Source organism: Amaranthus tricolor, chromosome 9 (genome assembly GCF_026212465.1).
Source record: "Amaranthus tricolor cultivar Red isolate AtriRed21 chromosome 9, ASM2621246v1, whole genome shotgun sequence".
Lineage (NCBI taxonomy): Eukaryota > Viridiplantae > Streptophyta > Magnoliopsida > Caryophyllales > Amaranthaceae > Amaranthus > Amaranthus tricolor.
Genome location: NC_080055.1, coordinates 21,662,513 through 21,680,576, shown reverse-complemented (window position 1 = coordinate 21,680,576; position 18,064 = coordinate 21,662,513). Strand labels below are relative to the sequence as shown.

General features: G+C 31.5%; 1 protein-coding gene across 2 annotated transcripts; it reads right to left on the bottom strand.

Moving 5' to 3' along the window:
- Positions 1 to 4,342: 4,342 nt before the first annotated feature.
- On the bottom strand, positions 4,343 to 17,150 carry LOC130824504 (protein TPR3-like). 2 transcript variants are annotated; one of them, XM_057689542.1, is made up of 12 exons: positions 17,002 to 17,150; positions 16,516 to 16,627; positions 11,146 to 11,325; positions 10,842 to 10,955; positions 10,592 to 10,750; positions 10,155 to 10,324; positions 9,838 to 9,952; positions 6,309 to 6,488; positions 6,005 to 6,118; positions 5,759 to 5,917; positions 5,293 to 5,461; positions 4,343 to 4,756 (listed from the first exon to the last, which is right to left on the bottom strand). In XM_057689542.1, the coding sequence occupies exons 1-11, from the start codon at positions 17,060 to 17,062 to the stop codon at positions 5,359 to 5,361; spliced, it is 1,467 nt and encodes a 488-aa protein (XP_057545525.1). In that variant the 5' UTR covers positions 17,063 to 17,150; the 3' UTR covers positions 4,343 to 4,756; positions 5,293 to 5,358. The 2 variants fall into 2 exon arrangements, with proteins under 2 accessions (XP_057545525.1, XP_057545526.1); XM_057689543.1 differs by lacking the exon at positions 5,759 to 5,917 and having other exon boundaries at positions 17,002 to 17,144.
- Between the last annotated feature and the right edge of the window lie 914 nt (positions 17,151 to 18,064).

The window sequence follows — 18,064 nt, the reverse complement described above, 5'->3', positions numbered from 1 at the left end:
ATTATTCAAAAACAAACGAAAAAAAAAGAATCGCACAGATCTGGGCGATCGGACCCCGGTTCAATCGCAATTTTTTTGGCGATTGAACCGGGGTCCAATCGCACAGATCTGTGCGATTCACTTTTTTTTTAAATTTAAATTAATTAAATTCAAAAAAAGAAAACCAAAAAAAACATCACAAACAATAATAATAAAAATTATATTCAAAATTATATTAAAAAGTTATTATTAATAATAATAATTATAACAAACATATTTAAAATAATAAATTAATAATCAAAACAAAAATAAAAATTTTATAATAATAATAATAATAATCACAACAATAATAATAATAATAATAAAATTAATAATATTAATAATAATAATAATAATAATAATAATAATAATAATAATAATAATAATAATAATAATAACAATAATAATATAATTAAAAATAATTATTATTATTCAAAAAGAAACGAAAAAAATAAAAAATAAAAAATAAAAAAATATAATGGGAATCACACAGATCGGGGCGATTGGACCCCGATTCAATCGCCAAAAAAACCGCGATTGAACCGTGGTCCAATCGCCCAGATCTATGCAATTCACTCCACTTTTTTTATTTAAATTAATTAGATTCGAAAAAAAATTACCTCGATTAATTGTTTGCGGATTGAACTTAGTTTTTGCTCCAAAAATTTGTTTTTGTAAGTTTATTTTTTAGTGTGATAAGAAAAATTTTAGCGAGACTGTGATATATATAAGAAATTTTAAGTTTAGTGGTAAAATTGTAATTTTTTGAAAATCCAGGAGTAAATTTGTAATTTCCTCAGATAGTGGTGATAAAATGAAAAGGTGGCGATATTTAAGGATTAGGTAAAAAAATGTTTAAGTAAAAATTTTACACTGCTCAATTCACTTGTACTGATTCACTAATTTTCAACTACCTTTCCATAGCCAAACAAAAAAAAAATCAAAGCAAATATAAAGCCAATAATTAGCAAACCCAATAACCAAAATCTGATTCGTTTTTAAACAAATCCAAGGATCTTGAGTTGTTAAAAATTTTTTGTAGGAAAGTAGAAGAGACATTAAGCAGAAACAGTGAGAGAGAGAATAGAGACTTCTCAAATCAATACAACCGCAAATAAACGGGTACCCGATGTCCCGACCCGATTTAACCCGGTACCCGATAAATCGGGTAGGGACATGGGCCGTCAAAACAAGTACCCGACTAACTGGGTACCCGGTTATGATCACCTCTACCTCATAGGAGTTATTGTCGATTTAAGATCTTATACAGCTAGTACTCTTGACTTTGCATTCGAATGCCTCCATATAGAATGCCTAGGCATGCCTCTCACATCCAAGCGGTATAGGGCTGCAAATTGTGAATACTTGGTGGACAAAATTACTAATCAAATCCGTTCCTAGATTGCAAGTAACCTCTCCTACACATCCAGACTCCAACTAGTCAGCCCGATTCTCATGAGCATCTCTGACTACTGGAGCCAAACTGTTCTTCCCAAGAGAGTTGTGAACCAGATTAGTGTTGTGTGTCGATCTTACCCTTGGCACGGAGAAACAGAAAGTATATCTCCAGGGAATATGAAATGGAAAAACGTTTGCAAGCATAAGAAAGAACGCGGGCTCGAGGATTGGAACCTACAACTTTAGAATCTAGGAGCAATAGGTAATAAAGTGTGGCACATAAGCTCAATGCAAGACACTTTATGAGTTAAATGGGTACACAAAGTGTATATGAAAGGAGGAAGATGGGAACTATTCAATACACCCATCATGACAAGCTGGGTAATAAAAAACTATGCCTGGTCAAGGAGACTCTTAGGGACTGGATGAAAACCCCAAACTATTCCATATAAGAAGTGTACAAGGACTTAATGGCGACCAAAGATAAAGTGAGTTGGGCAATAATTGTGGAACAGAGCTGTCATCCCTAGATGTCGCTTCGTGGTATGGCTCGCTTTCCATGAGACTCAAAACAAAGCAAAGACTTTAGAGCATGGGGTGGTGGATGATGCGGTTTGCTCCATATGTGGAACACAAACTAAAACAACAGATCACCTCTTGTTTAAGTGCGACTTCAACTATCAATGCCTGGAAGCTCTTAATATATGGGTGAGGGTGACATGGAGTATAAAGAACATGAACGACATTCATCACAAACATTATATGCCTAAGACTAAATTGAAACTCTTAGAAGCAATCTTTGGTAACCTTGTCTATACTATCTGGAACGTACGGAATGAAGCGGTGTGGCAAAAGAAGGTTACGATTGTCCGGAGGTAGTAGAATCCATCAAAACAAATTCCTAAATCAGATTTAACTCTCTAATGCTAACTGAGTCCACTTCAAATTGGTCGAGAAACCCGTAATCCGTGGCCTGTTGTGCTTTTGTGATCTAGTGGCGTCTCTTATTTTGATTGGGTGGGTTGATCATGACATAGATCAACCTTGATAGTTGCTGCTTGAGTCACAATCGTGTTGATCTTGCCCACTGACAGCTACGGTCTGCTCTTGCCTCCCAGCCTGGTGGTAAGCCCCTGGACTCGAATCTGCTGCCAGATGCTTGCCAATCTGCTGGTTGCTGGGCTCTGTTAATGGTGCTCAGTGCACCAGCAGCGAACCTTGAGCTGCTGTGTGCGCTGTCTGTTTGACTTTGATGGGTTCATCTTCTGCCTGCTGCCTGTTCCCAGCAGCACATGTTTGTTTTCCAGTCCCATGTACAGGGAGGTCTTAGTTTGTCGACTTGTTTTGTACCAATGTTTTTTTTTTTTGGCATTGTTGTAATGGTCATTCTAGTTCTTTCTTGGTGTATCGTCGTATATGGCATTGTTTTTTGAGATATGCCGATGTCTCCTTTGCATATGAAGAGTGTAGTTGAGAAACTCTTTAAAAGGTAGGCTCATCTTTCACATTGATGCAATCTATAGGGAGACGGTTTGATATCTTGGTTTTACCCTTGATTTTAAATGTTTTTGTTAAATGTTATATAGAAAATAGTTTGACAAAATAATAATAATAATAATAATAATAATAATAATAATAATAATAATAATAATAATAATAATACCACCTAATAAAACTACCTAATCTATAGCACCTTTTACCAAAAAACTACATAATCTAATTCTTTTTGCCAAAAAATACCTTAAATGACATCAACATACATTTGCAAACGACTACCAGTTAACGTTTTTCGTATGTTGACTGTTAAAATTTTACTTTGACCAGCACGTGCGGTCACGTGAGTTATTTAAGTCAGCATTTGTTCCTCTTCTAAGACACGATTTCTTCTAATTCTTTCTCTTTTCCCCTTAAATTTTTATGTCTTCTCCTTCCGCAAATTGAATTAAGTCTTCTCCTTCCACGGGAAAATCAAAGCTCGATAGATGTGGGTGTGGAGTTCCTGTCGCAAAGAGAATTTAGTAGACCAAGGAAAATCCTCGAAGATGGTTTCATGTATGTGGTGTTTCTCATATACCCATAATGAACAACTTCTGTTCTTGAGATTCCTTGAGTGGGTGAGTGTGGTGTTTCTCATATACCCATGATGAACAAATTATGTTCTTCCACACAATTCAAGCATACAAATTACTTCTCATAAATGAAAGCTTTAAGATTAATGATACTAAAACTGATCTAATTACACTCAAAATCCCTCCAATTCCATCAACTAAAGTTGCAAACTTTAATAACACAAAAACCCAGAATGAAAATAATCAAAGTAGTGTAGTTTTTCCACACATTTCCCGAAAAGTTTCCTCAAATTCAACTAAATTAGAAAGTGAGAAAGAAGAAAAAAGGATGACAAATAACAGATTATGCTCTATCTTCGTTCTCTAAAAAATTATCTCAAATTCAAAATTAGGAACTCTAATATTTATCGCTAAAATCAAGAACTCACTTGAAAATTTATCAACAATACTTATCAACTTTGGGATTTCCGATTGAAGAGGATAAAGGTATGATGTAATTGAAGTGATTAATGAAAGTACAATTAAAGAAAGAAAAGAAGAATTAAGAGGGCACTAATGTATGCAAAGAATAAGGGTAAAATCAAAAAAATTGGAGGGAAATAAAGAAAAACAATAAAGGAAAGAGTACATTTAATAAAGCCACATGCAAAGTCAACGCCACACTTAACAGTCAACTAACGATTTTCATCAAGTGGCAGTCTTTTGAAAAACAAAAATATCATATAAGGTGGTTATTTGAAAAAAAAAATTAAATTAAGTATTTTTGCAAAAGGTGCTATAAATTAGATAGTTTTTTTTATCATTTTTCATAATAATAATAATAATAATAATAAAAATAATAATAAATGCTAAATAAGTAAACAACAATCAAAACTATTTGTATACCAACTAGGAATATTTATGTACACGTAGTTGGTATGACCATCAAGAATTATGTATACCAACAATTATGTATCAGTAAAAAACCTATTGAGAAAAATTATGTATCTATCAAATATAACCTGTAGTTGGTATGACCATCAAGAATCAATTATGTTTATTAAGAATTAAACTACAACAAGCTGGTATGACTATTAAGAATCAATTATACTTTCTCTGTTTCATAATACTTGCTACTGAATCTAATGTCACTATCAGTAGCAAGTATTATGGAACACAAAACCTAGAATATATGATTGGCACTTGCAATGTTGGTACGACCATTGCTCAAACCCTCTTGAACCATTCTAAACTTGGTTGACGATCTCAACATCATGTGTTTTGGCATTTCTCTGCAATCAAGTAAAACAAAAAATGTATTCAAGTTGTTATATGCATATATACCGACATTTTCTCTCATGTTAGAGTATGTAACATATTATGAGCCCTCAACCCCTTCAGTTTAAGCTTTTGGTTGAGTTGTTTCCTTAACATGATTTCAAAAGCCAACATAACAAAAGGACACGAGTTTAAATATTATTTACCCCTCATTTCAATGTAGAATATTTCGAAGCAAAGATGAGGGGTGTGTTAGAGATATAAAATATATGTTATATCTTTTTGGTTGAATTGATTCTTTAACATGATATCAGAAGCCACACGATAAGAGTCAAAAAGTCATGGGTCCGAATCACAACCTTCCTTATTTAAAGTGAAATAATCAGCATCAGGTATATATGAGAAAAACTTGTGTTGCATCTACATTTCTACTCTCGTGTAAAGGTGCATGTCAAAGTATATAAAATATTTAACATCTTCAACCACCATTAAAAAAAAGATGCACCAAAAACACAACAAAACGAGGTAACATAAAAAAGTCTTAAACTACCTGGACTGTTAGCTGAAACAGCAGGGCGAGTTTCTAGGCCTGGAGCAGTATTCATCATTCAATTGTTCATAGGCATGGGCCAGAATTGTCACAATTATGATCCTCAAAAAGTGTATTAAAGAGAGGTTCAGGCTTGGGAGGGTTGCATCGAGTGTGTTGCCAATTCAAACTGAAATTCCATAAAAAAATATGTCAGCAACAATTACAAGCAAATACTCCATATGTCCTCAATAGATTCCAACCCTTTTCAATTTGCTATATCCATTTTAACTTTGCTACATATCTATTTTAATTGTCTCATCACATAAATATTTATTAACACATCTTCTCCCATTTTTTCTTGCTTTACTTTATCCTTAAATTTACTTGTTCCCACCATTTTCTTAATATGCATGTAAAGGTGGTCTATAACAATCTTTTGGGGACAAAGGGTGTAAGAACCAAAAAAGTGTTCTTTAGTACCAACCTCTGTCCTAACAATTCCCATAACCTATCAGCCTTTATGGCTGGAAATTTTAGCTTATCATGCAAATCTGGATTTTCCTCTATCAGCTTCTTTACATCAAAGAGAACTCGTTGTCTTAGTGACTTAATATCTCCAACATCCAATAGTGACTCATTTTCTCTGCATTACTCAACAACAATCTCTCAGAGCCAGGTTGCAACAACAGATAACAAATCTTTAAAATATACTACAACAATTTTCTCATACCTAAAATTTTTCAAGAAAAATTGATGTGTAATCTGCTCGAGGAGTTCTTCATCAAAAGATTCAAAAACCTTTAAATCATTCAAAAAAATTTCTCGAGCCTTGACAATATCTTGCCTGCAATTGTCGAGATACAACAAGCCCAACAATATAAGATCTCAGTTCATTTAATATGTTTCCTCGGTCCCTTTAAATTTTCTACGTTACACAAAAAAAGCTCTCACTTCGATCAATGTAATGTAGAAAATTCGAAGAGACATAAGTGTAACCCCCATACATATTACAAAAAAATGCCCTTAAAACTTGCCTATCCAAGGCCTCCAAGTACTTAAGCTTCCTGATTTCAAAAATGGTCTTACAAGAATGTCGATTATCATCAAAATTTATAAAACCTGATATGTAGTTCTCTGCCTCATCCAAGTTCCCATTGGACACCAAATCCTCAAAGTACTTCGTATTAAAATAGAGTCCAGATTCTTGCTCCAATCTATACCAAAAAATAGCTATTATCATCAACTTTATATTGCGTGGTAGCAAAATAGATGTGATTAGGAATTTCTATATACTCAACAACAAAACATAACCCTGTTGGCTATTATTCCCTCTCTACCTATGAAATTGCCGACAATTTTATTTTGATTCGCCCCTTAAACTTTGCAATATTGCTGTTGTGGGTAATATCCCCACCATCTTCTTAATATAATCAAGGAGACTGAGAGAGTACCAAACAAAACTAATGTAGCTAAATATATAAGGTCGTGTTTGAGAGCAAGTAATTCATTTCAAATTATAAAGTTCAACTATATACTCATAAATAAAGAATTTAGGAATGACATGGTTTTAATAGTCATTCACAAATTATTAACTTTAACTACATTTAAAATACAAGGTTGGAATTAGCTAAAAGTCAAATTAAAATTTTTTATTTTTCAAACAACAAATTTGAGTTGATATTCAATTTTTAAATGAAATCATAATTCCAAAATTGTCATTTATTCACAAATAGCCCAACTAAATCAGTTTTTATTTGCAAATTCTCATTTAAGATGGTAGTTGGGCTAAATGTCTAACTAAATTAAATAAAACATCTACTTTCATACTTAAAATACTCGATTTTAATTGCTTAATGATACTTCATTTTAATATTAAAATTGACACATTTGATATTAGATCACTCATAATTTTGAATTTTGACTCCTTACATAGACTTTTCTCACCGTGAGATTTTCTCATACAGTATTTGCACAAATTTATTTGATTATCTATTAAAGGCAATAAAAAGTTAAAACCTATGTCAATCGACTCACCACTCTATCCGACATACTAGTGTTCGGCACAGATATCGGCGTCGGATACATGTCCAATACAACAGATAAACATGAGTACAATACAAATTTGCCCCATCTAAAAATTAGAGATCATATTGAAATAATACCTCCATTAGGGTTTGCAATTCCTTCAAAACCGTAACAGCCCGTTTGATTAGTGGTCCTAAATAGTGTTAGTGGGAATAATTTATAGTGTAAAATTTCATCAAAAATTCCATGTCATTCTCATAGTAACGAAATTTTGATCATAAAAAGTTTTTTTATGAACAAATTTCCACTATTACTTAATACCACCTCTTCCATTGGTAATGCATAGGAATAAAATTTATGAAGAAAATGAGATAATTAAAGTTGGACAAGCATGGCCATCAAGGTAGCAAAAGATTTTTCAACCAAAATTACACTAGTTTTCATTCCCATTACCACCGTTTAATACCACCCAAAAAACGGGCGGTAAATGTGAAGAAGTAGAACTTTAATTCAAGTGCATCGAGAATGATAGTTTGGGTTCTTAATCGGCAATGATCAAAGCCAACCATAATCAATTATTGGTTAAGGGTCGTCTAGAACATCGTGATTATTGCTTTTGTTCTCCACATCGACATCAACTTTGAGTTGCATTTTCCTCTTTGTTTATTTCTCAAACCAGTTGCCTATATTTATCCTACACCCAGAGTGGGTAGTGTACAAGGTAAAAGGAGCATGTGATGTGGCTTTTGCAATTATTTTATATATTCCCACCAATTAAGCTACTTCTACGACTTTTTGACAACTCAACCAAGTGGACACCAGTTCTCTTTATTCACTGTCCAGTAAATATTTGTGAAAGACTGTTGTATTTACATTTTGAACTTTACTGATTCTTAAGACTTCACATTATGAGGCAATATTAACTATTTTAGTTTCCTTTAAAAAAATACTTTTATTATATTGTATTAATTTTTATTAATTTTATTTGTATCCAGTACACTATCAAATAGTATGACGATGTTCTCATATCCCAAAATTCTTAAGTCGTCATACCAGACAGGACACTAGAATTTGCTTTAATATGCTTCTTTTGGCTAAAGAGATGTGGTGAATTCATAATGGTGGATGCCACTTTATATCACATATTTTAAAAAACTGACACAAATGTCTTGGATACTTCTAAGGGTCATAACCCCAATTACACTTGGAGGAGTATAAGAGTAAATTTAATCTTTACAATTGGATTCCTATGGAAGATCGTGTGATATGTCCTGAATCAAATGGATTCCGCTTATCATTAATGTATGTCATGATAAGAGGTTTTGGTGAAGAAGGGTATTTTTTCTGTCAAATCATGCTATTGGTTAGGTATAAAGGGTGTATCTATTTCAACTATGGATAACATTATTGGGCGCTACGTATGGAACTTGAAGAGCGCTCCAAAGCTAAAATATTCCGTGGCGAGCTTGATTGCAAGCATAACAAGATCATATGGGAGAATCATCCACTGCATAATTGCTATACTAGTGCCCATCGTAGGTGCGGAGTTACAACTATGAATATGCAATAAAATGATAAATGAGAAGGTTGCAAATATATGTGTAGTTTTTTGGGCTACTTGGTTCATTTGGAAGCGAAAACTCTTCATGAACAATGACCTCGATCCACTCCAAATGAAACAAAGCTTCATTAAGATCCTCCAATTGCAGGGTAAAAGTGAATTTTGATGCTCAGGGTCCCGATAGTTGCTATAGAGGGCTTGGTGTTGTAATACAGGACGATGAAGGCAAGATTCTGGTATCGGTTCTAAGACGGGTGAATGCGAAGTGGAACTAAGATATTAGTGAGGCTGCAACAACTATATTTAGTGTCAAATTAGCTCGAAAGTTTGGATATCATAATGTCACTAAGGCAATTCTCTAAATGTTATCTTTGTAATTGGCTAAACAAATTATTTAATACTTTCTCTGTTATCCAACAAAAATTTTTTCATGTAATTAAATATATATTTTGATACTAAGATATTTTTATTTTGACTAAACAAAAAATTATGAAAATTACATATTAAAAAACTAGACTTTATAAATAATAAAAAAAAATCTAAATATGACTAGAGTCGAAATTAACAAAACAAGATTGAAGATAATTAATGTTACTATTAAAATGTAGCGAGTATTGTGGAATAAAAAATATTAATAATTAAAATTTTATATAGATAATGATGATGATGAAAATTTTTATATAGATAATAATATTGACTTCTACATTTCTACTTCCATCGTTATATGCTATATTTTCCTTTTTAATCCATTCAACAATACTTATTGTGTTACGGTATATATGTCACAAAATACCATATATATTGTCTTATGTCAAGCCAGAAATGGTGTATAACTTTCACCCCAAACTTGCATAAAAGAAAATCAAACAAAACAAGAATAATTTACGAGTACAGTTAATCATGTCTTAAACGAAAAAAAGCAAAAAATAAATAAATAAAAAATCAATCGAAATTAATGTCTTAAGACAAAAAATTACCTATGAAGAGTTCCTTCATATTTTTCATTTTGAAGTAGCTGAAATAACAAGAATAATATTTCCATCGTTAATCCCCTCATTGTTCTAGTTTTACCTCCAAATCTCAGGTAGCTTACTGCAAAAATCAGTGAAAAATTAGTTAAAAAAAATTCAACAAATCCCTAGTACTTCACCAATACAAAAACTAATTTCAAAATCAAAACCCTCGAAATCACAAATAATTGAGGATGTGAAATATCTAAAAGCTTCAACCACCATTAAAAAAAAATGCACCAAAAACACAACAAGACGAGGTAACATAAAAATTCTTAAACTACCTAGATTGTCAGCTAAAGCGCCATGACGAGCTTTTGGGCCTGGAGCAGTATTCATCATTGAATTGTTCATAGGCATGGGCCTGGATTGTCCACAATTATGATCCTCAAAAAGTGTATTAAAGAGAGGTTCGCGCTTGCGAGGGTTACATCGAGTGTGTTGCCAATTCAAACTAAAATTTCATAATACAATAAGTCAGCAACAATTGCAACCACATACTCCGTATGTCTCTTTTAACTTTGCTACATTTCTATTTGAGTAATGGTCTCATCACCTAAATATTAAATAACACGTCTTCTCTCACTTTCACTTACTTTTAACTTATCCTTAAAATTTACTTGTTCCCACTATTTTCTTAATATGCGTGTAAAAGGTGGTTTATAGCAATCTTTTGGGGACAAAGGGTGTAAGAACCAAAAAAGTTTTCGTAAGTACCAACCTCTGAATTATCAATTTCAATAACCTATGATCCTTTATGGCTGGAAATTTTAGCTTAGCATGCAACTTTGGATTTTCCTTTATTAGCTCCTTCGATATGTCAATAAATCGCCTTCTCATTGACTTAGTATCTCCATAATTCGATAGTAACTCATTTTCTCTGCATTATTCAACAACAATCTCTCAGAGTCGGGTCGCAACAACACATAACAAATCTTCAATAATATACTACTCCAACTATTTTCTCATACCTAAAATTTTTAAAGGAAAATAGAAGTGTTAGCTGCTTGAAGACTTCTTCATTAATAGATCCGAAAACCTTTAAATCCTTCAAAAGAATTTTATGAGCCTTGGCAATATCTTGCCTGCAATTGTCAAGACACAACAAGCCCAACAATATAAGATCTCGATTCATTTGATATGTTTCCTCGGTCCCTTTAAATTTTCTACATTACACAGAAAAAGCTTTCACTTCGATTTTTGTAATGCAGAAAATTCAAAGAGACATAAGAGTGAATCTGGTACATGTTACAAAAAAAGGCCCTTAAAACTTGCCTATCCAAGGCCTCCAAGTACTTAAGCTTCCTGATTTCAAAAATGGTCGTACAAGAATGTCGATTATCATCAAAATTTATAAAACCTGATAAGTAGTTCTCTGCCTCATCCAAGTTCCCATTGGACACCAAATCCTCAAAGTACTTCATATTAAAATAGAGTCCAGATTCTTGCTCCAACCTAAACCAAAAAATAGCTATTATCATCAACTTTATGTTGCATGGTAGCAAAATAGATGAGATTAGGACTTTTCTATATTTTCAACAACAAAACATAACCCTATTGGCTATTACTCCCTCTCTCCCTATGAGTTTGCCAACAATACTATTTTGATTCGCCCCTTAAACTTTGCAATATTGCTGTTGTGGGTAATATCCCCACCATTTTGGTTAATTTTTATCAACTCTTCTCTCATTTTCTCTCATTTTTTGGTTTATGCACACAATTTTAATTGTTTCATCTATGTTCTTAATACTCGTGTAGTTGTTTGGTGTTGCACAATCAAGGAGACTGAGAGAGTACCAAACAAAACTAATGTAGCTAAATATCTAAGGTTGTGTTTGAGAGCAATTAATTCAACTTCAAATTATAAAGTTCAACTATATACTCATAAATGAAGAATTTAGGAATGATAAGATTCTACTAGTCATTCTCAAATTATTAACTTTAACTACTTTTAAAATACAAGGTTGGAATTAGCTAAAATTCGAATTCAAATTTTTTATTTGTCAAACAACAAATTTGAGTTGATATTAGATTTTTAAATGAAATCATAATTTCGAAACATCATATCAATTTATTCACAAATTTTCATTTAAGATGGTCTCATTATCAGACAACCTTATGTTGGGTAGTTAAAATTAACTAAAACATCTGTTTTCAAGCTTTAAATACTCACTTTTTATTGTTTAATGTTTGATATGTCATTTTAAATGTCAAAATTGACATTTTTGATGTTAAGTCACTCATACTTTTGAATGTTGACTCCTTATATACTTTTCTCGTGACATTTTCTCATACAAGATTTGCACAAATTTATTTGATTATCTAAAAAAGGGCAATAAAAACTCAAAACCTATGTCTATTGGACTCGCCACTTTATCTAGCATACCAATATTCTGTATGAATATCGGTGCCGAAGACATGTCCGATACAACAGAAAAACAAGAGTTCCGTACAAATTTGCCCCATCTGAAAATTAGAGATGATCTTGAAATAATACCTCCATTACGGTTTGCAATTCCTCCTAAACCCTAAATGTGAAGTAGAACTCTAATTCAAGTGCATCAAGAATGATAGTTTGGGTTCTTAATCGGCAATCATCAAAGCTTAACCATAATCAATTTTTGTAAGGGTCGTTTCGAACCAGTTGCCTAGATCTCTCTCACACCCACATTGGGTAGTCTAAAAGCTAAAAGAACCATGTGATATGGCTTTTGCTATTATTGTATCTATTACAACCAATTGAGCTAATGTTTTAACTTTGTTAAAAGACTATTGTATTTACATTTTGAACTTTACTAATTCTCGAGACTTCACATTTAAAAGAACTACTTTATATTTATTATATTATATTTATTTTTGTTAATTTTATCCGTATCCAGTACCCTATCCAATAGTAGGACGATGTCCCTGTATCCCAAAATTCTTAAGTCATGTATGATACTCATACCCGAGTCCAAGTGACAAAGGGTAAAACTTCACCTAATACAAGGGATTATGACATCACAAATTTCCTTATCATTCCATGTCACATAAAAAGTTGAGGGTGTTTTTGATTGGAGGGAACTGGAATGTGGATTGGGATAGGGATTTTAGGTGGATTATAATTAAAAAAAATTTAAAAAAAAAAAGATTCTTATTTAGAAATATTAGGGGAGAACATAGAAAATGATACTTGAAACGGAAAAATTCTCAAAAAGGCGAGGATGTTAATACTGTTGAATTTGATAAAGGAAAAAAATTCCTCAGTAATCAAGTAATAAGGTTTATGATCATAATACTGTTGAATTTGATAAAGGAAATATCATGTGTTGTATCTCAAGTAAGGGTGTTCAAAACCGCACACCAGATCAATCCAAATACAAAAAACCGAATATTCGATTTTTTGGATAGTGAATATCATGATCTGATTCCGATCCGGATTGCGAATATCTGGTTTTTCGAATCAGATACTAGACATCTGGTTTATTTTTTATTTATTTTTTTGCCTTTTCTAAGAAAACTTGCTATTTTTAAAATTAGAAAAAAATTATTTTGGGAATATGATTGGATATTCAAAAGTCTAATTAATTAACAATAAATTAGTTATGCAACTTAATTGTAGTTAAGGATTCAAATATTAGTACAAGCAACAATATAAACAAAGAATTTTTTTATAGAAAAAAAACTATAATATAAAATAAAAAAAAAACAAAACAATAAAAAAATTAGAAAACCGAATATCGGTTTTATAAATACACAGATTCAGATTTGTTCTCGGTATTCATTTTTTAAACCGGATATTCAGTCTGAATAATCCGATTTCCAAATACCGGAAAAATTATTTGGTTTTTAAGACCAAATACCAGATTTTTTGGATCAGATAGTTTTGAACACCCCTAATCTTTAGTAATAATTTTTTTTCAAGGTGAATGGGGCTATTTGTGTAGACGTTAAACCATCAAGGGGCTCTAAGGCAAGGAAACCTCGTATCTACTTAATTCTTTGTTATATAGTAAGGCTTTCTCATCTCTTATTACCAAAATTGTTGCTAGGAAAACAATATATGGTCTTCAGATGTGTACAAGTGCCAATCAACCTGTGTCACCAATCTTTACTAACGGTAGTATTTTGTTTTCAATACAGAAATGCTCTAATATTGCTCAGATAATCAGTTCTTATGAATTTAGGCCAAAGAGTAAAACTTTAACAAAACAAAATTTTCGTTTAGCAAGGGTGTAAGGAAAGATATTCTTGATAATCTTGGGGTACAAATGGTGCATTGACATGAAAATTTCCAGAATTACCTACCATGATTGGAAGATTCAAAAAAGCTATTTTCTCATGCATCAAGGAGAGAATTTTGAAGAAGATTGAAGGAAGTAAAGAGAAGCTACTAATTTAAACAGTTGTACAAGCTATTCTAATGTATATCATGAGTTTCTTTAGGATCTTAGATGGTGTAACTGATGAGATTCGTTCAATGATTGCACGATTTTGGTGGGGCTCAAATAATGACAATCAGAAAGTTTATTTTCTGAGTTTGGATAAAATTGTGCTTACCAAAACATCAAGATGGCATGAAGTTCAAAGATCTAAAATGGTTCATTCTTGATTGCAAGCATAAACAGATCATACGAGAGAATAATCAACTGCATAATTGCTATACTAGCGCCCCTCGTCTCACCTTTGCGGAGTTACAACTATGACTATCCAATAAAATGATAAATGAGAAGGTTGCAAATATATGTGTAGCTTCTTGGGCTGCTTGGTTCATTTGGAAGTAAAAACTCTTCATGAACGTTGACCTCGATCCTCTCCAAATGACACAAAGCTTCACTAAGATCCTACAAATGACTAGGTAAAAGTGAATTCTGATGCTCAGGTCCTCGATAATTGCTATAGAGTGCTTGGTGTTGTAATAGGGGACGATGAGGGCATGACACTGGTAGCGGTAGTGAGGAGGGTGAATGCGAAGTGGAACTATGATATTAGCGAGGCTAAAAAAGCTATATTTAGTGTCGAATTATCTCACAAATTCGGATATCATAATGTCACTAAAGCGACTCTCTAAAGGCTAGCTCATTAATTGGCTAAACAAATTATTTAATACTTTCTCTATTATACTACAAATTTTTTCACATAATTTAATGTATATTTTGACCTGTTATGGTGTGGCTCATAATCTGAATATGGTCTTGGTTTAGTGGAGTATGTTGTGCTTGGTTTAAATGGGCAAGTGAAGGACTTGTTATCTCTAGCCTTATAAATACTCCTTATATTCATCATATGTAGTAGATATTACATGGTAATCAAGATAGAGAAACACAAGTGAGATTGATCTAGATAGAGATAGATCCACAAATTAGGGTTTTTGAATGAATTGGGGGTTTTTTCAATTACCCTTGTAATCTCTATAGTTGTTCATCTCCTTAATTAGAATTCATTCGCGTGTGTAATCAAGAACTAATCAATACAATTGTCTTTATTCATTGGGTGGGTTTTATAGTCTAATATCAATTTGATATTAGGATTTTTCAACCTTCCAATTCTTGGTGTGTTTGATTATTTCTTTATATTTGTGCAATCTTTATCATTCTTTGTAATTAGAATCTTCATTGAAGAGCATTTGCTCTAAAATGACCAAAAAAAAATATATGAAAATTACATATTAAAAAACTAAGCTTTATGAATAATATAAAACAAGATCTAATATGACTATATTACTTCTATTTCTTTTGCATGAGTGGAAATTACAAAAACAAGATTAAAGATAAATAGTGTTAATATTAAAATGTAACGAGTATTGTGAAATGAAAGATATATTGATTATTTAAATTTTATATAGATAATAATACAGACTTCTACTTTTCTACTTCCATTTTAATACAATTTTTGCTATATTTTCTTTTTTAATCCATTTAACAATACTTATTATATTACGGTATATACATGGGCTAAGCCACATTGGGGGCCAGGGGAGGCCCAACCCCCTTTGCCGAAATTGTGATCTTTTGTAAATTTAGCTTCAGCCCCCTTACTAATATGATATATAGTTTAAAAAATACAAAAAATATAACAAAAATTATTATAACTCCATCATTGGGATAAAACAATTGTAATATAAGGTTAAGAGATCAAACCTTAATTTAACCTATTATTTCTTTCATAGACTAATAAATTTATATTGTAATGTTATTTTTTATCTATCATAATTTCACATTCATTTTTTAGTGTATGTGTTTATATTTTTGTTATCTTAATCTTAACTTTTTTCAGACTTACTAAGCAATTATATGAGGTCAATAAAACACTTGGTTTTTTTCAAAATGGATAATTATAAGGAAGTTTTAACTCATTGTTAATTATAACTTTTTAGTCTATATGATTTTAAAATTTTCATAATTTAGCTTTTTTTATATAGTAAATAATAAAATTATTTACTAGTACATCAACAATTTGGCCCCTAATTCAAAACGCTAGCTTCGCCTTCGGGTATATATGTCAAGCCAGAAATGGTGTATAACTTTCACCCCAAACTTGCATAAAAGAAAATCAAACAAAACAAGAATAATTTACGAGTACAGTTAATCATGTCTTAACGAAAAAAAGCAAAAAAATAAATTAAAAAAAATCAATCAAAATTAATGTCTTAAGACAAAAAATTACCTATGAAGAGTTCCTTCATATTTTTGATTTTCAAGAAGCTGAAATATCAAGAATAATATTTCCCTCTTTGATTCCGTCATATTTCTAATTTTACCAAATCTTCGGTAGCTTACTGCGAAAATCAGTGAAAAATTAGTAAAAAAAATTTCAAAAATCCATAGTTTTTCACGAATACAAAAACTAATTTCAAAATCAAAACCGTCGAAATCAAAAATAAATGAGGAAAGAATCCAAGAAAACACCTACAAAATCGTAATCAAGAAATCAAAAATCAGATTTTCTAGAAATCAAAGAAATGCAACTATTTTTTTTTCTTTTGATAATTATTTTTGAAAAGATAAATTAATCATCATCAATATCACATTTAAGAAATCAAATTAAAGACAAGTATTTCAAGAAATCAAAAAATTGAATTCATTTTTCTTTTCGTTATTGTTTTTGGAAGAAGTACCAAAAACGGTGAAGATTGAAGAATAGAAATTTCACCGGAAGTTTCCGGAGTAGCAGTTGTGTTGCTTGTCGAAGAAGATGTCGCCGGCGCCGCCATTGACGATTCAGAAGAAGGAAATTTTCCCTTGGGGTATAGCGGGTATCGCTTGGCCTTCTCTACTCTTCTATTATTTTATGGGTTTGATGATATTGATAAGTCAGTTCACCTATTAATAAGAGGTGTGACTAGATTATCATATTCATATACGAAAACTTGTATCCGGCCGCCTCACGCGTGCGATCAAAAAAAACTTTATACTTGTCGAGTATAAATTTTAAAACAGTCCTTTAAAGATTTAAAAAGTCAAATCGAACATTAAAAACTCCTACTCCAAGCTTTAATTCTCCTCTCCGTTGACTTAATTTAATTTTTTAACTATTGACGTTAGCCCCCTTAAAACTCTCATTCTAGCCCTTAAATTGTCAATTCTAACTCTTAAAATCCTTACTCCAACCCTTAATTTTATATTTAATCACCTACTCAAACTGCAAAATATCCTTTTTGAGACCTAGAATGTTTATTCCAATGGTTTTAACGTTTGTCAAATCCATGCCTTAAAATGCCTATTTTAAAGTTCAAAATATATCCAATTCAAGCTTTAAAATGGCAACTTCAAAATTATGAGTTGGATCTACGAATGCTCGCACGTATGCAGCCGTCTCACAGGAGATTTGCTACATATTCATACGAGATCAGATAATGCTGAGGCCCTGTTTAGTTTTCATCAATTTTTAATATGCTTTTGGCATAGGCGGAACAAATAATTATAAGACTTTGTTTAATTTGTCATAAATTTTTAAAATAGGAGCCTTTATAAATAAAAAGACAGATATTTTAAACTAAAATAAAAACTCAGTATAATATTTATTTTTTAATTTTAAATACTAAAATTATAAAAAAAAATAAGTCAAAATAAATTTCCAATTTTATTAATAATGATTTCATAAAAATAACTAAATTTTAATTGTTATATATATTATTTAATAAATGTAGTAAATACTTAAATAAAGAGGGATAAAAATAATATAACTTTTAGCACTTAACAATATGTAAAAGATT